Source organism: Chionomys nivalis, chromosome 10 (genome assembly GCF_950005125.1).
Source record: "Chionomys nivalis chromosome 10, mChiNiv1.1, whole genome shotgun sequence".
NCBI classification, from domain to species: Eukaryota; Metazoa; Chordata; class Mammalia; order Rodentia; family Cricetidae; genus Chionomys; species Chionomys nivalis.
Window position 1 is genome coordinate 36,679,152 of NC_080095.1, and position 25,685 is coordinate 36,704,836.

Genomic DNA, 25,685 nt, shown 5'->3' on the forward strand with positions numbered 1-25,685 from the left:
TTATTGTGGCACTATTCATAATAGCCAAATTAAAGAACATTTTCATATACTCATAAGCCAGGTTACATGTTTAAATTTAAAGGAACATCTCAATACATATGTATATTCCTGCCATGCAGAAACCTGAGCTATTGGGAAATACTGATCACTAAAATCTAACGTAATGAGGACTATTCTAGAAATTACATGTGATGAGCTATTAATTGAGAGGCTATAATACAGAGCTGCTAACATATGGTGGAAAACAAGACACCACTATTATAAAGCACAAAGGGCTAAGAAAAACATATATATATATATATATATATATATATATATATATATATACCTGGAAAGTGGAAACAGACAAGATCATCTGACAAAATTGAGAATATGAGGGTGGGGGGAGAAAGGAGGTTGAAGGGGCAAAGAAGGAGTAAAGGGGAGGGGTGAGGAGAACTTGAGGGAACAGGATAGTCGAGAAGGAGGAAGGACAGAGATGAGAGCAAGGAAAGAGATATCTTGATTCAGGGAGCCATTATAAGGTTAGCAAGAAAGCTGGCCCTAGAGAAAGTCCCAGGAATCCACAAGGATGACTCCAGCTAAGACCCTAAGCAATAGAGGAGAGGGGGCCGGATCTTGACTTGCCCTGTAGTCAGACTGATGAATATCTTAAATATCACCATATAACGTTCATACAGCAACTTATGGAAACACAGGCACAGACCCGCATCAGAGCACGGGTTGAAGAGTGGGAGGAATGAGAGTCTGAGCAAAGGGGTCAAGACCATAATGGGGACACCCACTGAAACAGTCTACCTGAGCTAATGGAAGCTCACCAACTCCAGTCAGACTGGGAAGGAACAAGCATAGGACCAAACTAGTCCCTCTGATGTGTGACAGTTGTGTGGCTGGGGAAGAATGAGGTGCCACCAGCAGTGGCACCAGGATTTATCCCTACTGTATGTACTGGCTTTTGGGGAACCTATTCTATTTGGATGATACCTTGCTCAGCCTATATATAGTAGGGAGGGCCTTCGACCTTCCCCAAAGCAAAGTGCCTTACCCTCTCTGAGGATTGGATAGGGGTAGAGTAGGAGGGTATGTGGAGGGAATGGGAGGAGTAGAAGGAGTGGGAACTTGGATTGATATGCATAATTAAAAAAAATAAAAATAAAAAAGCGCAAAAGGCACTAAAGCCTTGAGTTTGGTATACAAATGTGGAGGATGAAGGGATGACCATGAAGTAGAGATGACAGGAAGTACATACAGCTCCCCAAGTCACAGGTAACTAATGTGCTAAGGTGTAAACTGAACAGGTGGTGAGATTAAGGAAATGGTTCCGGCCACTTTAGTACATAGAGGAGGCAGAGCCAAGGTGAAGAGAAGGCCAAGGACAGTTAAGATTCTCCAAAAACAAAAATCAGGGAAGTAGTTATATTTCAAGAGGAGAAATAATTATCCTGAAATCCAGGCATAACGAGGCTAGCCAGGCAAATTTGGGGAGGTGGGAGGAGAAGGGGTTAGCATAAGTTAAACCTTTTTATTTCCTGTGGGAAATATCAGGCCACATTCTGCAGCTCTGGAAATCTGTGCAGAAGCTAGTTAGTAATGGGGCATGGTCCACTTAGTGAGTAAAGCGCAAGGCTATTGAAGTGCCACAATGACGAAATAATTGCTTCCACATTTGCAAAACAATAAAAAGTAGCTAATCAATTAGCTCAAAGATTGCTTTATCTCTGTAGGTGTATGTGTATAAGGAGTAGGCTTTTTCAAGTCTCCTTTGAGGCATTTGAAGACAAAGGAGATTTTGTCTCAGTGGGATTGTTGTGGTAGATTACACTTGCTGTAAATAGTGACATTTTCAGAAAACAATAAGTTCCACTGAATTTATCCTGAAGAGAAAAAAATGAAAAGAAAGAAAAGCTAAATAAGAGAGCCTCAAAAACAGACTGAAAATGCCTAAGCCAAAGGCGCTGGAGATGAGTGCATTCAACTTCACAGAAAATACTAAACTGAATCAAAATGAAAGATGCCCCACGTATCTCAAGACAAAAGCCTTCTACTGCTTGGCATTTGTACCAGGAGAAGCCCCTTCCCTCTCTGGTCTCATAATGAAAATCATTCCTCCATTAGCAGGTTGAACAATATCAATTTGCCCAGTCAAAGTGAGAAATCAAGCAAAAACTGCCGTGCTCACAGAACAATCAATGGCAAGGTGAAAGAAATGGGTAATTGTAGCTGGTCTCCCAGCAGGGCATTCTTGCCTGATTAAATGACCTTCCCTATGAAGTGTGCTCTTCAAATGATAGTGAGCAGCCATTCCCCAGAGTGAGTTTAACCCCAAATTCACCAGCCTTCACCAAGGAGTTTGCCCCTTTTCCCTGTCAGAGAGTTTCATGACCAAGTTGATAGAAATGGTGGTGGAATTCATGACACAGGAATATTTAGTCTTCATTGTTCATGCCGGTGACAGTGGCAGTGGGCATAGCAGTCTGTTCCCCTGAACTCAGGTAAGCAATGCTGACAAAATTCACCTAAACTTTACTTGAAAAGCAAATAAGGGATAAGCATAAAGTGCATAGCACCTTGTAGGCAACATTTCATATACATTTACTTCTCTGTGTGCTTGGTAATTACTGCTGTGGATGGAACTGCTGTGGTTGTGATGGTTTTAGAGGATGACCTTCCTAAGACTAGGGAGAGGGAAACAGGGTTGATAGTTACAAACAGTTACAAATGGGTGACAGCAGTGGCTAGGACCTCAACTCTGACAATAAGGGTGACACAGGGAGCTCTGTGAGTGGCACATAGTTAATTGTCTTAGAGACGGGTGAGAAATGTCTTCAGAACAACAAGCCTGGTCAAATCGACAAGGCATGCATTGTTTTCCTTTCAGGGAGCTTACTAACTGAAAAGCTAAAGAACTCCCTGGAAAGAACCATCCACTCATTTGACACTGAAGTCTCCGCTTAGATGCCCAGTCGGCTTAGAAGGCCAGAGTGGCAAAGGCAAAGAACTCATTTGTTTGATCCTGAGTCAGAATGCTAGTTCTTTCCCCACCCTGCCCGTGTGTGTGTGTGTGTGTGTGTGTGTGTGTGTGAGAGAGAGAGAGAGAGAGAGAGAGAGAGAGAGAGAGAGAGATCTTATTAGTGTTAGATACCTAGGTTCTACTCATTAACCTACTAAGAATATATGAACCAAACTGATCTCACTCCCATAGGAAGGCCTAAGGGTGGTGCCTAACTTCTGAGCACAGGAATCTTTTTTATCTCAAGGTAGAGGATTGTTGCAAGGGGGCCGCTTGGTCTTTCCGGCCGCTTGGCAGCTCAGACCCGAAATAACCACACAGAAACTATATTATTTAAATCACTGCTTGGTCCATTAGCTCTAGCTTCCTATTGGCTAACTCTTACGTCTTAATTTAACCTATCTCCACTAATCTATGCATCACCACAAGCAAATCTATGCATGGCCTACAAGCAAAGTTTCAGCACATCTGTCTCCAGTGGCAGTTCCATGGCTTCTCCTCTGACTCTGCCCGCCTTCCTTCTTCCAGCATTCAGTTTAGTTTTCCCTACCTAGCTCTGTTCTACCCTACCAGGCCAAGCCAGTATACAAAGGGGAATTCCACATCAGAGAATGTTGGGTCTGTCAGTTAACTCTCTTAATGTGAAGACAATAAATATCTTCTTTCATCTGATTTCAAACTCAGATCTAAGAGTGATCTGATCTGTCAGTTAATAGACATTAAAAAAGTTTTTGATTCCTGGTCATTATACACACATATGGAGATGATATGCTGATGATAAGTAAAATAAGCTAGGCATCTGCTATCATCATCTATCTCTTTTATTGGCCCAAATGCCCAGAATCTTGTCAGAGAAGGTGAAGATAAATAGGAGTATGGGGAATTCTCCTACATGGCCAAAAAGCTCTGTCGCAAATGACAGAAAACAGGCCAATGGATGGGATGAATGGACTGAGTCTCCGTGGCTGGAAATTCAATGGCAGTCTAACTTAAAGAATGCTTGACCCAAGACTTTGAAAATGTAACCAAAACCTAGACCTATTTTGTTCTCATCTTTCTGCTCTGGTTTTTAACAGTCACATCTCATATTTGGTCATTGCTGTAACAGTGGATGCACCAGTCCTCAGCTAACTAGCATCCCACATTCTGACTCCCAAAACTGACAGGAGACTTCCTAAATCCTATGAATAAAAATCCTGAACATACATGTCCCTGTCTCAAATAGAGTTAGGAAAAAAATGCCATGGCTATCTGAGCACATAGGGAGAGGATCACTAAGTAAGTTTGAACATAAAGCAACAAAAACCAGTAAATAGTTGTCAAAGGGGGAGAAGGGATATCACATTAACAATTAAAAAATCATTAGCTGTTTCTCAAAAAAAAAAATCATCAACAACAAAAAACACTACCTTTTTAGTAGTTTGATTTTGAAGCCAGGCATGGAAGCTCTGGCTTGTACCTCTCAGGACTAAATAGGATAAGGTGGGCGGATTGCACCTAGTTTAGGCCTGGCTAGTCTCCATAGTAACTGGACAGCTATAGTCTGAGACATCAAATCAAAACAACCAAGAGCAGAGAGAAAGGGAGAGAGAGCTTAATCTTAAAATAACTGGAGTCTCTCTTTGTCACAGAGATATAATACCAAGTATTTCTGAGGCAATAGTACAGCCTGATACTACTCCATTTTTACATCCATCCTGGGATATGTGATAATGTCTGCTTCTCTTGAGATATACCTCATGGGTATCACAAATACCCAGAAGATATAGTTATGTCCCCTCTTCTTCTTTGCCGCTGTTGTGTGCACTTGGCCCAGCAGTGACACTGTTCTTATTTTGCATTATGGAATGGTTACCACAGATCAAGGAAAGCTATCCTATGAAATTAACATTAGAACAATTCTTTTCTCTAAACTATGTCGAATGAGTTTCTATAGAGACAGCAAAGAGAAATACCTGGCTCCCTGGTTTGTTTGTTTTTTAAATGATAAAAAAGTATCCACATACTGGTTACATTAATATTGTTATAGTGTTTTACATTTTTGTGAAGTACTTCCAGTACTGGGGAGGCAGAAGCAGGCAGATTTGAGTTGGAGGACAGCTTGGTCATCATAGCAAGTTCCAAGATAGGCAGAGCTTCAAAATAACCAAAACAAACCAAAACAAACAACTACTCTAAAATATAGCTTTCTGCACTACACTAAAATGCTTAACATAATTTATCTAGAGATGAGGAAGTTGAAGCATGGACAGGCTGTCAAGTGACTTGCTCTATGTCATCAGATGAGTTAGAGAGAACACAATCCTGAACTCAAGTTCCTTCTGCAGCCTGAACACTGACTTGGAATCCTTCCCTTGGACTTTGCTGACTCTGAGCTGCACAATGCTCTTAACACTAGAGAAACAAGGATGGGTAGTTTCACACCATGAGCTCAAGTCTCCTACTTACAACTGGATATTTGTACCCACCTGATAAATTCAAAAGGATTCCAATATAAGGTCTTGCAAAACAACGAATTAAAGAAAAGGGGAAAGAGAGGAGGGTAGGTAAAAAGAGAGGGAGTGAAAAACCAACAGAACAGCATAAAAGTAAAGTCAAGATACAGCATAAGATATCAAGCATTAAAATTAAGGTATGGCATGGGAGACTAGCAGCAGAAGACAGTGGGGCAGAATAACATAAAATGAGTATATTTTTAAGGCAACAACAAACACATTATCCTGAAGCCTGCAGGTGCCAGCAATTCAAATAAGCATATAGCAATTAACAGAATTAACACAGCCTTAAATAGCTTGGCTCACCAGATGTGGACTCCTATCAGAGTTCTATAAAATGTAAAGTTATTACAGATTAAACCATTAATCATCTGTTCAGAGACTATCTCTGGCTGCAAAGCCTCATTCAATTTTAAATGTCTAATAATCACAAAGGGATGTGGAATGTAATGTGCACAGCGGTGCTTCCCTCAAACCTTTTTCTTTGGATGTATGTTCCATTCACCCAGTTTTCCTTCCTTCCTATTAGAAATGTCATGAGGAAACACAGTGAGAAAACCCAGTCTGCCCTGGAGGTCTCAGGCAGCATGTCAGTTTGCCCATGGGCAGAGAGAGAGTCTGACACTCTGGGTGAAGAAGGAAAGTACCAGCTGGAGGAGAAAGGAGGGCAATACAGAAAGAATCTAACTGAACAGCGCAGAAGGTCCAGCACGCAGGAAGACATTGTGATGGGCTTCAGGAAACTCTCCCTGCTTCGGAGGGAATTGCTGTGCAACTCAGTACCGGCATAGCTTGCCTATTCCTTCTTGTGCTCCATCCAACAACAGCTTAGCTCTGCCAAGGACGGAAGAAGGAAAAACTGTAGGTCCTGACAGAGGACAGCTGGAAACTGAAGTGCAGGTCAAGTAGAAATGCTTTTCTGTGGAAACGGCTCAGGACAGCCGTCTCCCCACCTGGTGCTGAAGCTGATGGATCTCTTTTCTCAAGCCTACTTTTCAACTTCCTGGAAAGAAAATAAAACACCCCGGGTGCAGAGAGTAGACGGATGACCGCAGATCAAGGAATTGGAGCCTGTTGAATAACTTGCCAATATGAGAGTGTCATTGATTATGTAGCGCTATCAGCAGTTCTGTGTAAATACAGAATTAAGACCAAAATATAGCGTAGGACAAATGACCTGCGCCCTAACTAATTTTGTGGCCATCCCTCCAAAATTTCTGATCTCAAGATTTGTTCTCTGTTTATAAACTGTGTTTATAAACTGTATCCTGTTTATAAACAGGTGTCCTGCCTGCTTGCCTTTGCTCACAGTATCTCATTAGCCCCACCCTTCCTTCCTATTTTCTCTACCATCTTAAAGCCTCAGTTGGGTACCGTGTCCTTCAAGAAGTCTCCTTTGAACTACAGGATAATAGTAACTCTTCCTCAATATCCCCATTACCACCATTTTTAATGCCAGGAATTGTTCTCCTTGCTGTGAAATGCTTATTATGTCTTCTCATGGAGTTCATATTCTAACAAAGGGAAATTGACAGCCTCCAATAAAAGACTGAAGACAATAACAAGGGAAATACTGAGGAAGGGTGGGTGGGTTGTCCTTCCTTTTACAAATATGAGAAAATTTTAATGAGGAAAACCTCAAAATCAAAGGCTTTCCCTGAAAATGACTTGCTACTATGGGAGACACAGGGATCTGTGCTGGCAGATGCACATTCGTGTAGACCTGATTGCAGGTGCTTTATAAGCCAATATGTAATTCTTAATGGATTTCCAAGATATCATTGCATAATGATGTTTGGCTTATGCCCATCATTTCACTTGTCCTTAAGAAGAATGCAACATAGCTTTTAGGATCTCCTCATTGTAAAGTGGTAAACTGATACTTATTGAAAAATAAAACAGTATCTAATTCTGAGTCATATATTGCAATCAAGTTTGTGTTCCTAACCAGGGTTACTAATTTTATTTCTTTAATGATTTAATTAATGTGCTTGAATATTCTGTGTTTATGTCTGTGCACCACATGCATGCCTGGTACTCACTTCAGCTAGAAGGCATCAGATCCCCTAGGGCTGGAATTATAAATAGTTTATCAGTTACCACGTTGATGCTGGAAATCAAACCAGGTTCTTGGAAGAGCCTCCAGTGCTCTTAACTGCTGAGCCATCTCTCCAGTCCCAGGGTCTACTATAACCCTCAAGTCAGTTACTCTTTTCATTGTACTATGATGCCTCCTCAGACTCTTTGTGTACTGTCTATCCTGAGAGAGGTTTCAATCCACCCGTCTCAGCTTTGTTGAGACTCTTTATTTGACAGTTCCCTCGTATTGGATAGCTGAGAGATCTTGAAAGATTCAACTTTTGCCACAGCAAATATTTTTTATAAAGCTAAGTGATCAAAAAAATAAAAAAAAAAGCTAAGTGATCAAGAATACCTTAAAGTCACTTATCTGAGAAAAATATTCATTTTGAAATGTGTTATTCCTTCAAAAACTAATGTGTTGAGAGCCCCACAAAGCTAAGGACAATTTTGGGGCCTGGGGAATCTATTAAAAACAAATATTAAACAGATAACACTAAGAGAGGAAAAGACAAAAAAAACAAGATGCTAACTTGGTGATAATTCAGTGGCTATGAGAGAACCACAATAGTTTGCTGACAACTTGGCTGTGGCTTTCCCAGAGATGTCAAGTTAGGAGGTGTGCACACAGATGATATCCGGTCACTTTAGCTCAATAGTAGAGTCAGAACCCAGCTTTCAGGAATAAGACAAATGGAGTTCCCCAAATGAATCTGTTCCTGCAACAAGCAAGCAAGGGTCCATGATCCCATCAGCTCTTTATCATGTCCCAAATTTGGTTAGATTGCATTTAAAGTACCCAATTTAGCTTGGGGAAACTTAAAGCCACAATGGAAAGAGATAGAAATAGGAAGAAAGTGAGATAGGGAAGGGGTGATGTCACTGAACTTTAGAGGAAAGAATGTCATGAAGTTAAATGATCAGAGAGGACTCATCTGCTGAGAAGCTAAAGTCTAGTAGGGGAGGCAGCTCTTCCTGTTTTACTAAGTTGTCAAAAACAAGAGAATTTCCTAGGCTTCCTCAAAGACAAAATGATGCAATGATTAGACAGAAAAAAAAAAAAAAAAAAAAAAACCTCTATCAGGACTTCATTCAAGGTCACGTACGTGTTCAAACCCAAATACACTGGAAGACCTCACAGGCCCATAGGAAAACCCCCATGTGCAACACAGATGATGCAGAGCCCAGCAAAGTTCTGTTTCACAGATCACATCCTTCAGTGTTATTGCTACCCCTTTCTAACAGTCTACACTTAAATACAGTCCTAAACTGCTCCATAAACCAGGACATTTTACCACTAACTGCAGTTGCTTCAAATATTAACTCTGTTCTCCAGAAATACATGTATGCGTGGGCACATGTTTTTGTATGTATGCAGATGTCATTCTCAATTGCTTCACTTTGTGTGTGTGTGCTCATATATATATGCAATGTGCTTGTGTGTGTGTAGGCTAGAAGTTGACCTCAGATGATTCTCTCAGTCACCGTCCACTTCAATTTTAAAGACAGCAATCTCTCACTGAAACTGGAGTTCACAGATTTGGCTTTACTGTCTGGCCAGCAAGTCATTTTTTGTTTTTTGTTTTTGTTTTTGTAGGGGCTGCTTGTTTTTTTGTGTCTGTCTGTCTGTCTGTCTGACTGTCTTTTTTGAGACAGGGTTTCTTTGTGTACCCCTGACTGTCCTGGAACATGCTCTATTGGTTGACCTCAAACTCAGAGATCTGCCTGCCTCTGCGTCTGTATCCTGAGTGCTGGGATTAAAGGTGGGGGTCGCCACCAAAGGCTTTGTGCCAGCAAGCTTTGAGTCACCTCCGGTTTCTACCTCCTCAGCACTAGAATTAAAAGCTTAAACTGTGCCTTATGGTTTTCATCTTTCATGTGCGTTCTGGGGCTCAAAGTATGTCCTCATGCTAGCCCCGCAAAGTTGCAAACTATTTAATGACATCAAATAGACTTCTGAAGGGTTTCCGGTTTTTCACCTAGTCTCCTCTCTCTTTCTCTTTGTCTCTCTCTCTCTCTCTCTCTCTCTCTCTCTCTCTCTCTCTCTCTCTCTCTCCTGTCTTCTTCCCTCCCTCCCACTTTCTGTTTTTATATATGCAAGCATGTATGTATGTATATATATATATATGTGTGTGTGTGTGTGTGTGTGTGTGTGTGTGTGTGTGTAGATATATGTAGATATATTGTGCATTTTGTTTTAATCTTCATGGGTAAAATCATCATATGTGTCATGCTATTTTTCTACATGATCCAAAATGCTCAGAGCTAATTAATATTTCCTAATTAATAGATAAAAATACTGAAGCTAGTAAATTGTTCCTTTGTTTCCAAATATAATTTGGAGATGATTTATGTAACTGGATATAGGGGAAACGTGACCCCTATGTCCACTCCAGGAAACTCCATGTTCAGGGCTGTTACCCCACAGAAAAATGAAGGACTGTGCCATGTCAATCAATCTTTGATGCATTCCTGAGCCAAGTCCTTGGTGGCAGAAATGTTGCAATCATTTTCTAATGAGAGTGCAATCCAAACCAGTGTGAATTTAGCAGGGTTTTAGAGTCTCTCAAGGCTCATCAAACTCTGAATAGTGTATGTCCTTAGTCTATTCAAATAGGAGCAAATCCCAGCGAGCAAGTGCTGTGTGCTTAACATAACTTCTCCAGAAACAACAGGGGCATCCCCAAAGCCAGCAGAAGCTGAGGTAAACACTGTCAAAAAAAGGGAAGCAGTTTGGGGTTTCCTCTCCATTTGTCCTTCAGACCAAGAGTAACATAAGCTGTAACTGGAATTTCCTTTTCTATGCCGTGCCTTGCTTTCCACCTCTTCCTCTCAACTCACACATGCTTAGTTGCAGCAAGTGTTGCCTCCAATGTCACTTCTTCGCTATAAGTGACTCCCACCTAAAATTTATCTGCTTCCTCTGCTCAATCGGAACATTTAGTCTGCGGCACTGAACACATGGTCCTGTGCTCTAATTATTCACTTACCGATCTAATTTCCCTCCCCAGACTATAATGTCTTTGAGCCCAGAAACCACTGCTTACAAAGAGTCACCAAGGTTAAATACCAGCCCAGTTAAAGGCCCGCTGTGGTTGCTTGAAAAGTCAGCATATGCAATAAATCTTTTCTGTCCACCTACTGTGTGCCGGGTACAGTCAAGGCAATGCCTCTTCATCATCTCGTACCACTGATAACTCCATGGGTAATATCATTACCCGCATGCCCACTGTTCAATAGACTCCAAATAACTACAATAAGAACAAAGCATATGCCCCAGGAGGAGGCTCACAAGATGTCACAAGAAATCTTTATCTAGAAGAAGCAACACCATCAGACTCTCAAGGAATTTCCCTAGGGAAATGGCATGGATATCTCAGGCAATCAAGCTTAGTTTAAAGAAAATGTCCAGTGCACCGCTTCAATGACAGAGTGCAGTGAAAGAACTCTCACCAATCAAGGCTGATTCTTTCTGCCGCAACAATTGACCTCCGAGGCTGAACTTGCAGTTGACTGAAGCGCCTCTGCTCTCAGACAGAGGTCTCAACCTATCAGCTAAGAGGGTAATAAATGAGGAAAGGCAAAGCCCTACCGCTCTTTCGCTGCTCCAGTGACTAGCTTTCAGGGAAGGCAAACAGAGAGAGGCAGGCCCATGTTTCTGAGCGTGAATGTAACATGCAGGAAAATTTTGCCCTTATTTCATCAAATGAGAAAAAAAAAATGTTTGGGGACTGCAACATTAAAAAAGGTAAAATAATACACAGGCTTTATTTCAGATAAGACATACAAACTGTGTGACTTCTAACTATAGCTCCTCTACTTGGTGAGTGAAAAACACAAGATCAAACTTCATGTACATTCTTGTGATGTCATCTGCAGTACATGATTCATTCACATCTCACAGTATCTGAACAAGAAGGGTCTTCATTAGTTAGAGGAGGAAGTAGAACCATAGAATAGTTAAGTAGCAAACCCAAGGTTACTCAACAATCTCAACCTTGAACCAAAGGATGAGACCTTTACTTTAAAGTTCAAAGTCTGGTCTTCCACCGCATTTCATTGCACGCAAAGGTTAGCAGCCAGGTACATTCATTGGTCTAGAGATCTTTTTTATTCCCAATTAGCCATACCACCCACCTACTCGGTGGACATATGTCAGCCTTACCTCTTTCAGGCAGCCCATGAAGTTGTTGCTCACAGGGGAGCCTGGCAAGTCTGCAGTGCTTGGGCTTCCACCAACATAGAAGAAGTCATCTGAGCCCAGCATGGTGTAGTCCTCTTGAGTGTAACCCGTCGTGGTAAGGATACCATCCACAGAGATTGTCACCTGGTAGTGGGACATAGGGACAAGAAAAAAAATCCCAGCAATGACCTTACAATCCTATTAAAATTCAATGGCTTCCCTACATGTGGTTTCTCCTCCATTAAGATTTTTGGTGAGGTATTCTTTCTAATTTGGCTTGACTTTGGTATGTGCAGTCGAGTTCCATTTTCTGGTCTGCCTTCCTATGTCCCAAGCATACAGTCTTTCCTGGTGGCTAATGGCACACTGTGTTAGATTGGCTAATCTGAGTACCTTGTTCCACCCACTGTATACTTCATTGAGTCAGGCTAGAAAATGGAACCACCCTTAGATGATATCACTTGTCTCAGTTCACTGCTAAAAGTAATTGCTTTTTTTTCTTATGATTGTTTTTTTATGGTAGTAATGAGAAACACCAAAGGAGACATTCGACAATGGTATATGTTAGGGGTTGGTCTTTGGTTGTTAGTGATTTTTTCCCCTTTTTTCTTTTCTTTTTTTATTTGTTTCTTTCATGGTTCACACCACACTAACAAACATGCATTCAGGGTAGGAATGAGGAACGTCTCTGTTCTAACATGTCCAGAATGATACATGCTATGGACCATCCCGGGGTACCAACCCCTGCCCTCCCTTACCTATCACCACCACCAACAGAAAAATGACCCAAACTCAAAAAGCAACTTTAACAAAAAGAAATGAATGATGAGGCAATGATAAACCAAAATAATAATAATGCCAATGGGGGGGATGAGCACCCATACACCCACCATCCATAAGCAGAAGGCAGAGAGAAAAGATGGGGCCTCAGGGCATGCACACACCGTACATTGACACACCCATGCAGAAATCATCTGGAGACAAGAGAGAAGGCAGGGGGAGGGAAAGGATGAAATAACAGAATCAAAATTCACACCACACGTGCATGCATTAAACAAACCGAAGGAAAGCAAAATGGAGGTGCAGGGGGAGACAAAACACTTAAAACTAAAGGATAACACTTCCCCTGCCTACCACCTCCCTCACTGAAGAAAAAAGAAATAAGAAAAAAAAAAGAAAAGAAAAAGTCCAAACCCAACCCCCAAATATATGAAAGATGAGAGGAAGATGAAGATGGGCAGGGAGAAAGACGAGGGTGGAACTGGGTTAATGGTTGGTTGCCAGTTGTTAGTAACACAGAGGTCAGTGAGGGACAGGTTCTGATGCTGATGCGGTTTCCACGAGACAGGACCATGCCATGCAGTGTGTATGAAAAACACAATTGGTGGCACTCCCTTTGGCCAAAGTGAGGAGTGAGGTCAAAGAAGGGAGAGGAAGATTAGAGAAAGCAGCATACTTTCCTCCTCAGATCACCTGTGGCAGCCACAGCCACATAAAGGGACAGAAAGAGGGAGGAAGGCACAGGGAAGGAGACAGAGAAAGCAGGAAGAGAGAGAAGGAGACAGAGGCAAAAGGAAGTCCTCAGTAGAAATCTCTGATATCCCTAGACTGTAATTTCGAGCTGCAAAACAGGTAAATAAAAATAGAACTAAGTGAAGAAACTTCTTTAAAAAATAACTTTGGGGGAAAAACAAACAAACAAAAGAAAACTGGAGAAAAGGGACTGTCCCCACCAAACTTGAATAACTACTATTTTCAGGACAGCTACGTTTCCTTCTATTTTTTTTTTCTTTTTTAAAGAAAAAGGCTTGCATTTAATTTCACAACAAAAGAAAATTGAAAAGAAGGAGGAAGTACGTCTAAAGAGGACAAAAGGGGGGTTGGGGGAAAGGGGGGCAACACACAGCAAACCCAAAAAAAGACAATAAGAATGATATCTACCATACAATGTAGTTTGTTTACCATAGCGTGTCCGATGCCTGAGTGCTTTGAGGAGAAGGGGGGAGAAAGGAAATTAAAAAACTGTGAACAGAACGATTGTTAATCAAAAGAACTAAAAACAAAGATGAGTCGTTAGGGTGTTAGTACATTAGTCGGTTAGTAAAATGACACATCGCATGAGTGATCTTGGGTTAGTTTTTCAAAAAAGAAAAAAGAAAAAGGCACCCAACACAGAAAGAGAGTGGGGAGAGACAATGAGACCAGGACTCTATGGGAACCCTTGCTTGGGGACTAAGCCACCAGTCACGGCAACCGCCCATCCCTTCCAGAGACCATACAGATTCAGACCAAGCCTCACTGCTGAGAATGAGTGGTGTACTTACTTCCCAGGGCTCTTCAGAAGAACGCTGCCAGGGTTCCCTTCCACCCTCTAACAAATGCATTCACATTCCCCTCGACTGAAAGAAAAGACCCCCACCCCGCCCAAATATGCCAGTCCATACATAGAAAAGCAGACAGCTAAATATTAATGATATGTTAGTATTTGTTTTCACAGCTGAATCTAGCTACACGGATGGGCCATCTTGAAAAGAGCTGAATGCTACCTACCACACAGAGCCTCAGACAGCAAGACTTGATTATACTGAATTGTTAGCTCTCCACATCCCATTGATGTCTAAAGATTTGTAAGCCAGAGGGGATATTCTCGGATATCTTTTACTTATAGTTTAAAATATCTGTGTCATAAAAATGCTACACCAAAAACTTATTGTTTATTACCCAATAAAGTTATTAATTTCTTTACTTTGCTGGAATGGCTGGGAAGAAATCTCACCCACTGTTCCTCTGGAACATCGAGTTTTAAGCCTTTGAACAATTTTTTAAAATTGGTATCAGGAAGAATGGCAGTTTAAACATGATTAGAAACACCCTCGCTACAATTAATCTTCTCTTTACTAATTTTCAAATGCTAAATGAACAGCACTCTTTGAGCTGGAAGGCTGGAAGGCTGGAAGACCTACCATGTGTTTTGTGTACATGCTTACCAAAAGAGGAACCTAGATGTATAGCAAGTCACGTGATAGACTTGACCTTGGGTTCTAGTAAGATAAAGGACAACATTCTTCCCCTGTGTAACCATATGCACACAGGAACACACAAGAGTTTTAGTTCCTAATCCCAACTATAACTTGGAACAAGCACAGGCATTCCACATTCAAAACCTTTTGATTTGATGTTCCTATCTGGGTTTGACTTTGAGTTGGCCTAGGGACAGAATCACATTTTGGTGGTCACTGAAAAAGAAAGAAGTAGTTCTGCTCTCCTTGGTAGCGGATACTCTCATGAAATTCCAGGCTAGTTTTTCTCAGATAAATTTTTCCTACCAAAGGCATTAGATTTTGCCAAAAAAGTAGATGGGTTGTCATCAGCTTGTTATCAAATATTTATGAAGCCATTTACAGTTTATTTGAAATACACTGAGGCTTCCCATTTTTCTAATGTATTCTAGGGAACTCAAAAAGGATGATATAAATATTTCAATAGATAAAATAATAATCTTGGTTTATACAATATTGACTGAATGAACTTTATTTGTAAAAATCAACTTCTTTCTATCTATCTATCTCCCTCTCTTTCTTTGAATCTAGATTTCAGTGAGTTTAAGTGATACATTAGAGGTTTTTTTTTTTAACCTGAGATCAAGATTCTCCTGCTAAGAAATACAATACTCTAAATCTCAAGAACTCAACAGTTTTAATTAGAAAAGGCAACTCCATTTTCCTGCATCCTTGGCAGCAGGCAGAAATAGTCACCTCTGGGACTGAATGCTCAGCTTGTAAATCACTTGCATGCCACAGCAAATCTAGCACCCAGACCATGGATGAGCTCATAATCCTTCTGGAACAGAAGGCATTTTGCATATTTAGCCACCACACATGGCTCAGGAGCATTGTCATCAGAGTTTGCAAATGCACTCTAATGGAGGAAGGTCAAATGACTTGTCTAAAGACACAGACAGGAGCTGGACCTTCAAACTTAGAATACATTAGAAACTCTACAGGGTGATTTTTCTCATGGTGCTCCTAATCAAAACATCACAATATTTGAATTATAGTTAAATTTTCTGCTCGTTTTAAAGGGCTTAACTATGGCTTGACACTCTTGGAAAAGTGTTTTAGTGGTTACTGAATAAGTAGGAAGTATGTGGGGTGGGAGCAAGAGAATCAAATTGAAGAAACCAGTGACCTGATAAAGATACCCAGAACATAAAGTTTCCTCTCAGATGACTAACATTCTAAGGGCATGCCAATCAAAATTGGCAAAAGGCCCTATTTCAGGTTTTGTTCTAGAGTTCACAGCCCAGATACATTGTCTGCAAATAGAAATTTGATTTGGGCATCTCTTGATTGTTAAGAAGTTCCTCTGGGTAGCGAGGAAGGGAGGTGATGAACAAAAAGCACTTACGTATTTGACCTTGAAGGGAAATCATAGGATGATGACTCATAAAATTTGAATTCCTCTGTGGTGAAAATGTTGGGGACTCTAAGTCTTGTTTACGTGACAACTTCACTATAAACAGAATGGGATCTTCCAATCAGTTGGCTTCCTGGATAGACTTAAATGTGTGGATGAGTGTTTTGACTGTAATGTGTTTCCAGTGCCTGTCAGCCTCCGCCATTTGTTGAGCGTTTCTTAGGATTCATACTTTTATCAAACAGAAAACATATGCAAACACCTGTCATGTCTTCTGCTTTCATGTTTACACGAGACGGTGTTAAATCAATCATATTGCAGAAGAAAATTTGATAAGCACTTTCTGGAAATTTGCATACCGTTTTCTGATTAATAAAGGATGAATGCTGTCCAACTGGTTTGTGTGACAAATTTACAAGCGGAGAAAAACACCAACTGAAAATAGCAACATGAAAGAGGCAATCTCAGCACAGACCTTAGCTTTGACGGGAAACGCTTTTCTTTTGCTGATGTGCACTGATAAGGTTTGATTATTATCATTATTAGTAAGGACATGGAAAACAACTTCGCTTGGCTTGGGCTTTCTGGGCGTGGTGTCACCTGACAGCATTGCCTGCTTAGAATCCACAAGCGATGGGAGTTCTCAAGCACGCACAGCACCGGGAAAGCTGCTCCGAAGTTGGCATTTTTATTTGGGTGCTTCCATTTGCCGGGCTTCCCGGGCAACTGAAGAGACTTGGAGGTAGAGACAAGGGCAGTGAGGTAGGACCACAGCATCCAGGAAATAGAGAAACATGACTTCAGAAAGATCCCTGCTAATTAATTCCAAGGCTAGAGGTTCACGTAACAGTGGGAGAAGAAAAATAAATAAATAATAAACAAAGGTGGGGAGGGGTGGTAAATTAATAGAACGGGGTGGGGGGGGGGGAAGCTGTTGTTTTTCTCCTTGGAGTGAATTAAAATTATTATGACATCATGGCAATGGCTAACTTAATTAAAAAGGAAACAAATACTCAAAGAATGAGGACAATCCATCAAGCTGTGGAAGCAAAATGCTGTCCCTAATTGAATTTAACAACACTATGATAAGATTTGAATGTAATTAAGAAAATGATAAAAGGAAAGCAGAATAATAAGGATGGAAGTACTTATCATTTTTATTATCTATACAACTGTCATTTTTTTCTTAAATAACAAGTACAAATGGAGAATTAAAGTATACGGAGAAAAATAGCGGAATCGGTTTTCCTTGTGAAATTGCAAAAACTTGGAGAAAGTTAGGCTTTCACGTGTCTACATCCAAATCCCTAGCCTTCGACACCTCACCAGTCACCTGCCCCACCAAGTGTTTGCCTAAGATGGGCTTTCTAGCCTCGCTGTCCCCCGGCCATTACCTGCCGGAGATTGCGTGTCACTTTGACATCATGCCAGGCGTTGTCGTTGAATTTCCCATTCACGGGCTCCACAATAGCCTCAAAGGCCCCGGACCCCAGGTTAATGACCAAGGAGACCGCGCCATCCTTCAGAGCTAGGTTAACATAGTCGGCCGACTTGCCCGTATGTAGGATGAGCCCATTGCGTTGCCAGGTCTTAAAGGAGAGGGTGATTTCGTCACTGCTGCTCTGGATGGGGTTCTGAGACAGGTCATAGCACAGGTACTCTGAGCCTCGGAAAGTGGCCACGTTCTCCTCTCGAGCTGTGGGTGAAGAAAAAGACAAAGTGGTCATGCCTTGGAAGGCAAGATTCTACTTTAGGCAGCTCCTACTTAACTACGGAAAATAGGAAAACTGACTACAGAGAAACTATGTCCATACAACAGTAGAAAACAAACAAAACAGTTCAAAGGAGCGGACTGTCTTTCCTTCAAATGTTCTGGAAGAAAAACCTGTGGAGAAAATTTATTCAAAATGTTCAAGTGGGGCTCCCATTGTCTGCATCAGGAATGGTATTTAAACGCTTGCAAAAGATCTGGTTCAGAATAGATAATTAATGGTCCTTTTAAACAAAGAACTCCTTAGCTCGTGGTAAATTTTATTAAATAATAACTTGAAATTAATTACCCAAATAGATTTGGTTTTGATTTCTGTGCATCAGAAACCTAGCTAATTGTGGTTTCTGTGGTAAAGTCAGGAGCCACATGAAATATCACTGGGATTTTAAGTAGAAGATTGGGCTAGAGAAGGTCAGGTGAGGAAAAGGGCAAGCATGAAATATGGTAATAAGCTTTGTCCAGAAAGCAACGCAACCCTTAGATTCAAGCAAAGAGGCCTTGTGCTCTGGGCAGGTAAGAGGTTTCATCTCAGATCACCCCTTCCTGACTGGAACGTGCTCTTGACACAATCATATCCACCCCCCCCCCCCAAGGATGACAAGGCCAGGGTAGGATTCCTGTGTAATCTGTATATTCTTCCAAGACCACTGATATTGGCACCTTGAAATTCCTTATCCAAAGTCTGTCTGAGGAAGCATCTGATCTGGACTCATTGTCTTCTGAAAGTAAAACATGGTGCTGGTGTCTACAAATCGGTAGACAAAGCTTGCTGTGTAGACTGTGGCACCCACAGGCATTAATCCTAGATACCTTGCAATGAACGACAAAGCTTGAATGTGGGAAGAGACAGGGAAGGCCATGGGCTCAGAACCAGCCGGGTGCCTATTCTGCCTGTATCACTATTTCCTAAGGAGTCAAAACTTCCAAACTGGAGCTTGAACTTCTAGGTAGCTACAAAGTATGCTTTTTAAGTTAAGAGAATAACATACAGCTAATTTGATTAATTTGTGGTTTATAATATTCACAATTTTGTGTGAACTTCTATGTGCCTTCTTGTTAGGCACACTCTGAATGTAGCATTTCATATCAGGCTCTGTCAGCTGCTATTTAAAAGAACTTAATTAATGAAAGAAAATTAGCAATTAGATACATCTAGATATATATTTTCAATTTAAAGATTGGGGGCAACAAACTGTGGATAGGGAAATTTTATTTTCTCTTAGCTAACCTATATTTCAAACTTACAAACCAAAGCTAAATTTACCTTACCTATGATTCCTATCAACCACATCAGTTCTACACAAATTACTTAAGCAAAATAAAACGCGTATTTTCAAATCATAATAAAACAAAGTACAGCAGTCACTCTTATTATGTTGGAAGACAAAAGCCACTATAGATAGCAAGTTAAATTAATCATAACATCACAGCACCAATGCTGTTCAAGCAAGAATTCAAATTACAAATCCTCAAGAGTTATCAAAGAAATGAAGTTTCGCCGGGCGGTGATGGCGCAGGCCTTTAATCCCAGCACTCGGGAGGCAGAGGCAGGCGGATCTCTGGGAGTTCGAGGCCAGCCTGGTCTAGTTCCAGCTAGTTCCAGGACAGGAACCAAAAGCTACGGAGAAACCCTGTCTCCAAAACTCCAAAAAAAAAAAAAAAAAAAGAAAAAAAGAAAAAGAAAAAGAAAAAGAAATGAAGTTTCTTCCACATGTTACAAAATCATGTATACTTACAGTCATAAGCAAAGGTACTTTGCAACCTATAGATGGCTAAATTGTAGCAAGTATATGTGTGCATGTTTCCATATATATGTGTGTGTGTGTGCGTGTGTGTATGCTAATCCATATGTGTGCATGTGTGTCCATCCATACATGTGTATGCCCATTCATATATGTGTATGTCTATTTGTGTGTGGGGGTGGGTGGGTGTAATAAACAAACAAGTAACACTTGGCACATATTTATGTCTGGTACGTTTTCTCAAAAGTAGCCTCAGAAAGTCAGGAAGCTGAGACTTGACAGTGTCTGTGTATTTGAAATATACTCGGTCTAATCCTCTAGTGCCCTATCTACTATCACAGCGTCTCCTCTCATTTGTGGAGAGGCATGTGTGTTAAAGTACAACTAAACAAAAGACCTGGGAATGTCTCTGATTTAGAATAGATGACAGCCACACGCACTTATCACAACTCTGCTCTTTCTCTACAGAGAGGGACAAGCACAGCTGTTGTGTGGTCCCTGGTACCAACGGGCATCGTCTCTGAAAACCTAAGTTAATCATTGTGCCCCCTGAACTAGGATGAGCAACAAAGAGAGCAAAGCAGAGCTTATTTTAATCATGGAGGACCCTTCAAAGGTGAAAGCCTTGACACGAACCAGCAAGGTATCAGGATATTATTTAATGTGCTAGACTGTGCTTAATATTTTTATATAATTAGAAGAATCCATCAAAATAATAAAATTTCAAGTTGTGAGTTATTTTAGGGATTGTCTTATTTAATGCTTTTATTTCATTAAGGAAGAAACTGATGCAAAGGAATAAGTGGGTGCCCAAGATGACACAGGATATGGTAATCAGGACTTTAAGGACCTCTGGTCTTTAGGTATCCCTGTGACTGTTATTCAGAATAGCTATGGACTTCCAATTGACTCCTCTAAGGCTGAGAGTGGTTCCACAGAGCTGTGGACTTGGAAACCAAACTGACACTAGGTAAAGTGAGCTATAAACCAACTCCTCTCTCCCAAGGTTAATCACATGTGCTTACCAAAAGAAATGTTTCCTTTTTCTCTGTGCATTCTGAATATATTTAAAACAGGAGATTTTTTTTTTAATCTAGAAGGCCACACAAAGAAAAACAAATGGTAGCATTGCCACAGAAAACAGAATACCCATAATAAATAAATTATATAAAATGAGAATTTGCATTGTCTATGCAAATCACATGCTTATATATACTAATATTGCAAAGAAAATTGTACGTAGCCAAGTGTCTTCCATTGCAAGTATCTAATAAAGGTTGTCAAAGAGTTCACAGCCTCTCTGATTTCGCCACTAAATTGTGCATTCCTTCAGTTTACCTCTTCCCTGGGCCAGAGCTGGGGATCAAGAATGACATCATCCCAACTTCCCATATTTCTCATCCCAGCAGGTGTCCATTAAAAAACAATAGACTGCTCTGGGGTCCTCTCCAAATCATATGCTAGATTAACAAATTTATTTCAGCTTTGGTTCATGGGATTTAAGCTCCATGAGTTTTGAGAGGAGTGCATGCCCCATTCTCTCAGAGCCAATAAAGTCTAGGAATGAGACGGAGAAGGACTTTTGGAAAATCATCCTGTTGCGCACCCTCACAGTGGAGATTCTTTTTCTCCCAAGACCCTGACCTATCTTAATTTGTTCCAGTAGCTGAGACTCAAGCATATTCTTATCACCTTGAAAACCATATTGGGCTGACAGTCAACATAACCAAAAGGGCAGAACCAGATAGTGACAAAATACATTTCTGAGTTGATTGAATTCTCCAAAAATTCTACTGGGGAAAAAAAAAAAGGCAACAGAACTTCAAATTCATTTTCTGTCCCTGATGTTTGTGGTGAGAAGGAGGTTTGAAAGGAGAATGCAGTCACCTTGTATGTATTCAAGCTAAACAGGTGGAGAAAATGAATGCAGGGGATTATGTAACACAGCACCCAGCAGCTTAGCATACAGCCATGGCTTGGCAAGAGAGAAGGCACTAACCCAGCTAACAGGCTGTTGAGATCCATCTAAACGCTATCGCGCCAAAGTTTACTATCTATTGTGTACGTAGTAAAATAAAAATGTTGTTGTCGCCGTGTGAAAAGCAGACAGAAAGCATTTGCCCATGGTTTGTACTTATCCATTTGCTAGAACACTAGATGGAATGGAGATATGTCTAGCTGGGGAGTTTTAAATCAGTCTGTGTAAGGTATGTGAAGTACGGATTTTTCAAATAGCTTGCTAATCAAAGTACTGAAATATATATATATATATAGCATTAACAAGCATTTATTCAATTCTGCTCTCCACCATTCCAAAATAAAAATCATCCAACTAGTGATTCATAGAATAATAACTCTCAGAGAAATTCCACAGCAGTTCAAAAATACCCGGTGTAATATTTTTTTACTGTGAAGTATGAAAAGTGTGGCTTTGTGGCTTGGTGTCTTAAACCCCAAATATGTCTATAAATCAAGATACAGGGGTGGGGGAACAGACAGATAGTTGCTATGTCTGTAGATCAAGAACGGGGAGTGGGAGGACAGACAGACAGATAGTTGTTGGAAATTGTTGAATAATTCATTGTTTGGTTGCTGTTGGGTTTAGTTTTGACACATGGGCTCATGATACCCTCCTACTCACAATGTAGCCAAAGTCAGGAGGACAATCTGACCCTTCAAAGGTCACAATGCTAAAGTTAAAAGGCATGTATATCAAGCTTGGCCCATTGCATATTTTTCCGATAGGAATGAAAGGAGCTCAATTTTTACTAAAAGATCACACAATTTTTTACAAACACATTTGAACTCCTTTCCCATGAGTTGCCTAGAGGAGCTAAGCCTATTCATGTATATAATTCATGGAGTGGAGTTTAAATTTTACTGGCCATGAACATAAGGAAGCAAAATATCTCTAGCAGAAACAGCTAAGAGAAATGGCATGGTATTGTAGAGAGGGTACTCAAATGAGAAACATATCGGTACTGGGTAAGGAGGGACTCGGATGTGTCATGCATTTCCAAATGCTTTCTTAACTCTACTCTATTCTCCCAGCAGTCCATGAGACCAGGGTGATGTGTTCATACCAATGTGGTGAAGTAGAGACACTGTAAGGAAGAAGAGGTGAAGGGACATTGGAGGGATTGGCCAAGACAGTAGGAAATGGTTCTTCCAATCCCACAGTACTGGAATTGATTTTCAATCCACTGCTTTAGCTATTCATTGTGTTGTGCCTCAAATTCTCAGGACAGGTGCGGAGCACCCACTGTATGAGGTCCTGCAGCTGAGTGACACTCAACCTGTCAAACGGTGAAATCAGTGATGGTGGCCCGGGAAGAACCATCCAGGCCGGAGGAATCTAGACAGGGAAGTAGAAGAGGAGCCTGAAGTTTCCTCTAAATTCTCTGGTGGAAAAAAATCAGACACTTGAAAGAGCTTATTAAAATGCAACCCCCTCCGGAGTGGCTAAAACCAGTGGCCCTGCGCCGAACACCTGCTGTGCTCCAGACAGCGAGCGAAGCCAACCTTCCCCATAATGAGCCCCGGAGATGAAGCTGCGCGCACATCAGGCCATCCTTTGTCCTTCAAATTGGCCTCATCCAGACCTACAGTACTTCAGTCTGCACTGATGCAAAGATAACCCTGGCTGCCCATTCTGGCTTGGCCCACCCAGAACTAATGAGGCGCAAAAACACACGGGCTGTGCTGCCCTCCCTACTTGACAAAGGGTTGGCCTGGGGCCTCAGACTGGTCTGCAGTCTCATTCCGGCTGTCCAAGTCCACAAACAGCAGAGGTCCTATGAGGCTGGCTCCCGGTGCCCGCAGTAGGAAATAATGGCTTCCCTAGCTATGGTTTCACAGATCACATGACTACTCTGCCCACTGCTCCTCAAGGCAGAAAAGGCCTTGAGAAGGTGAATGATGCAAGGAGCCCAAAGCAGTGGGGACACGACTGTGGGGAAGGGAGAGTTGACAAATTCACAAGTATTCCGCCTGTTCCCGAGAGGAGAAGAGATGACACAAAGGGAACAGGACTTCACATCTACTCAATTCTGAAAGGCGCTGAAACAGGCGAATCAGCCATCAGCCAAGTAGGAATCACTGTGCCGGCGACTCTGTTCCTTTTCCATGCAACATGTTAAAAAGCTAACATAAAAACCAGAACACCTCCCTTTAAAGGCCTTTCAGAGCTGGGAGCCGATACAAGACTCAAGTGGCCTGTCAGGCTCTGTGTGGAGTGTATTTGCACACTGAGAAGAAAGTAAAGCTCCTTGCTGGACTGATGTCTACTGTGCAAAACCTGACTGCACATAGCACTCACATCTGAGAAAGAACATATCCTCATGTGGGTTAGATGACAACAGACTCACATGACTGCGATTCTGACTGTGCCTGAACCTTTCTCCTTACACGATATTTTGAAGCCAAACAAAGCATGAAGACAGACCTAACTGCAGTCGCCAAAGAAAATCGACAGAATCCTCAGCTTGCCACATTCATTGCATGGGTATGTTGGGGAGGATACCAGTATATAGTAGTATCTATGTCACTATGAGCAAGCCACACTACAAAGAAAAACACACAGAAATCTGACCTCCTTGGGCCGTCTCTAACCCCTGTCCTTAGACTGTTCATAGGAAAGAGGCAGCAGAGAAACAAACGGGCTTTCGCACACTGCCTGGGTCCCTCACCAGCCTGCAGAGACTTCTTGAAAGTGATGAGAAGGGAAACAGTAAATCAAGTTGTCACTTGGAAAATAAACAGCCTGCATCCTAGTGAGGAAAGTTCTCTCCATCCGTGAAGGAATGGCCCGGAAAACCACACTTCAGTGAAATCACTAGAAAGCTAACGGCATGCTGAAGCCCTGGCTTGGCTCTCGATTGCATTATAATACATTTAAATTTTTGCTCATCCCTGTAAGGAGTAAAAGTCACAGGTATGCCCTGTGTTGGTGATGTACCAAGTCCCAGGAGAGAGGAATAATTGAGTGACCTTTTACAAAAAGAAGAAAAGCCCTAAAGGTAAATTGTTTTGAATGTCTGTTGAGTTCCAGGGACTGCCATGCTCATACTAATGGCACAACCCAGACAGTGGTACTATTAATTTGATGCATGGGTTGTACTAGTAAAGGTTTTCAATTGGAAGATTTGGATCTGACTTTCAGTTTCTCAATTTACTGAAATCAACAGGAATTTGGCTTTTTCTTAAATTTCCTAATTGTTATTGAATTATCTTCCTAATGAAAATAAGCAATGCATAGCATTTGTTCAGTTGATACGTGGTATGTGTTGTAGTTGGAGTTTGATATGCCCCCCCACACTAGCTCATGTTATGAGTGTTTATTCTCCAGGTCATAGTGCTATACTGGAGGACTGGGGGACTTTGAGACCCTTAGGAGGTGGCAGCCTCGCTGACTGAAATAGGTTCCTGGCAGCAGGTCTTTGAAAGGTCTACCCAGCCCCTGGTTCCTGTCACCCTCACTGCTTCCTGGTCTGCCAGCAAGTGAGGAACCTTTTCACAGGTTCCAGCTGCCATGAACTGTGTCATCCTACCATGTCTTTCCCACAGTGATGGGTGGAGACCCTCCGAAATGGAAACCCTCAGAAACATGAGATAAAACAAATATTTCCTCCTTAAATCATTTGTGCCGAGTATCTTTGCCACAACCACACAAAATAACTAATACGGCGTGAAGACCACCAAGACCTTGGCTCAGTTCCCAGTCTTTGAAATATTAGCTATCATAGCTGTTGGGAATGTAAGCACAGACACAGAATCATAGTTCAATGTGATGAGCATCTCATGATGCAGTCACATGGAAGGATACAACATGTGTGGATCAGCAGTCCTGTGTGGACAGGAGATTACATTTTAACTGCTTAGAGTTCACTTATAAAGGGCTGAATGAAATGGCAGTCCCAAGAAGCAGCATTTTGTGGACTCCTAAGAAAGCTCAGGGGGTGATCAGCAGGTACCTGCACGTGGTTCGCGA

The 25,685-nt window shown here is 41.4% G+C and overlaps 1 protein-coding gene across 34 annotated transcripts in view; it reads right to left on the reverse strand.

Annotated features, from left to right (window-relative positions):
- The window catches only part of Nrxn3 (neurexin 3), a 1,560,627-nt gene that overhangs the window by 1,093,112 nt on the left and 441,830 nt on the right, over window positions 1–25,685 (reverse strand). For 19 of the 34 annotated variants that reach the window (XM_057782568.1, XM_057782543.1, XM_057782542.1 and 16 more), the window contains exons 5-6: window positions 17,578–17,879; window positions 11,750–11,911 (exon numbers count right to left, since the gene is read on the reverse strand). In XM_057782568.1, coding sequence (XP_057638551.1) covers window positions 11,750–11,911; window positions 17,578–17,879 — 464 coding nt within the window. Of the gene's footprint in view, window positions 1–11,749; window positions 11,912–13,729; window positions 13,754–17,577; window positions 17,880–25,685 lie in introns of all 34 variants that reach the window. The other 15 variants (XR_009057835.1, XR_009057834.1, XM_057782536.1 and 12 more) reach the window with 1 other exon arrangement.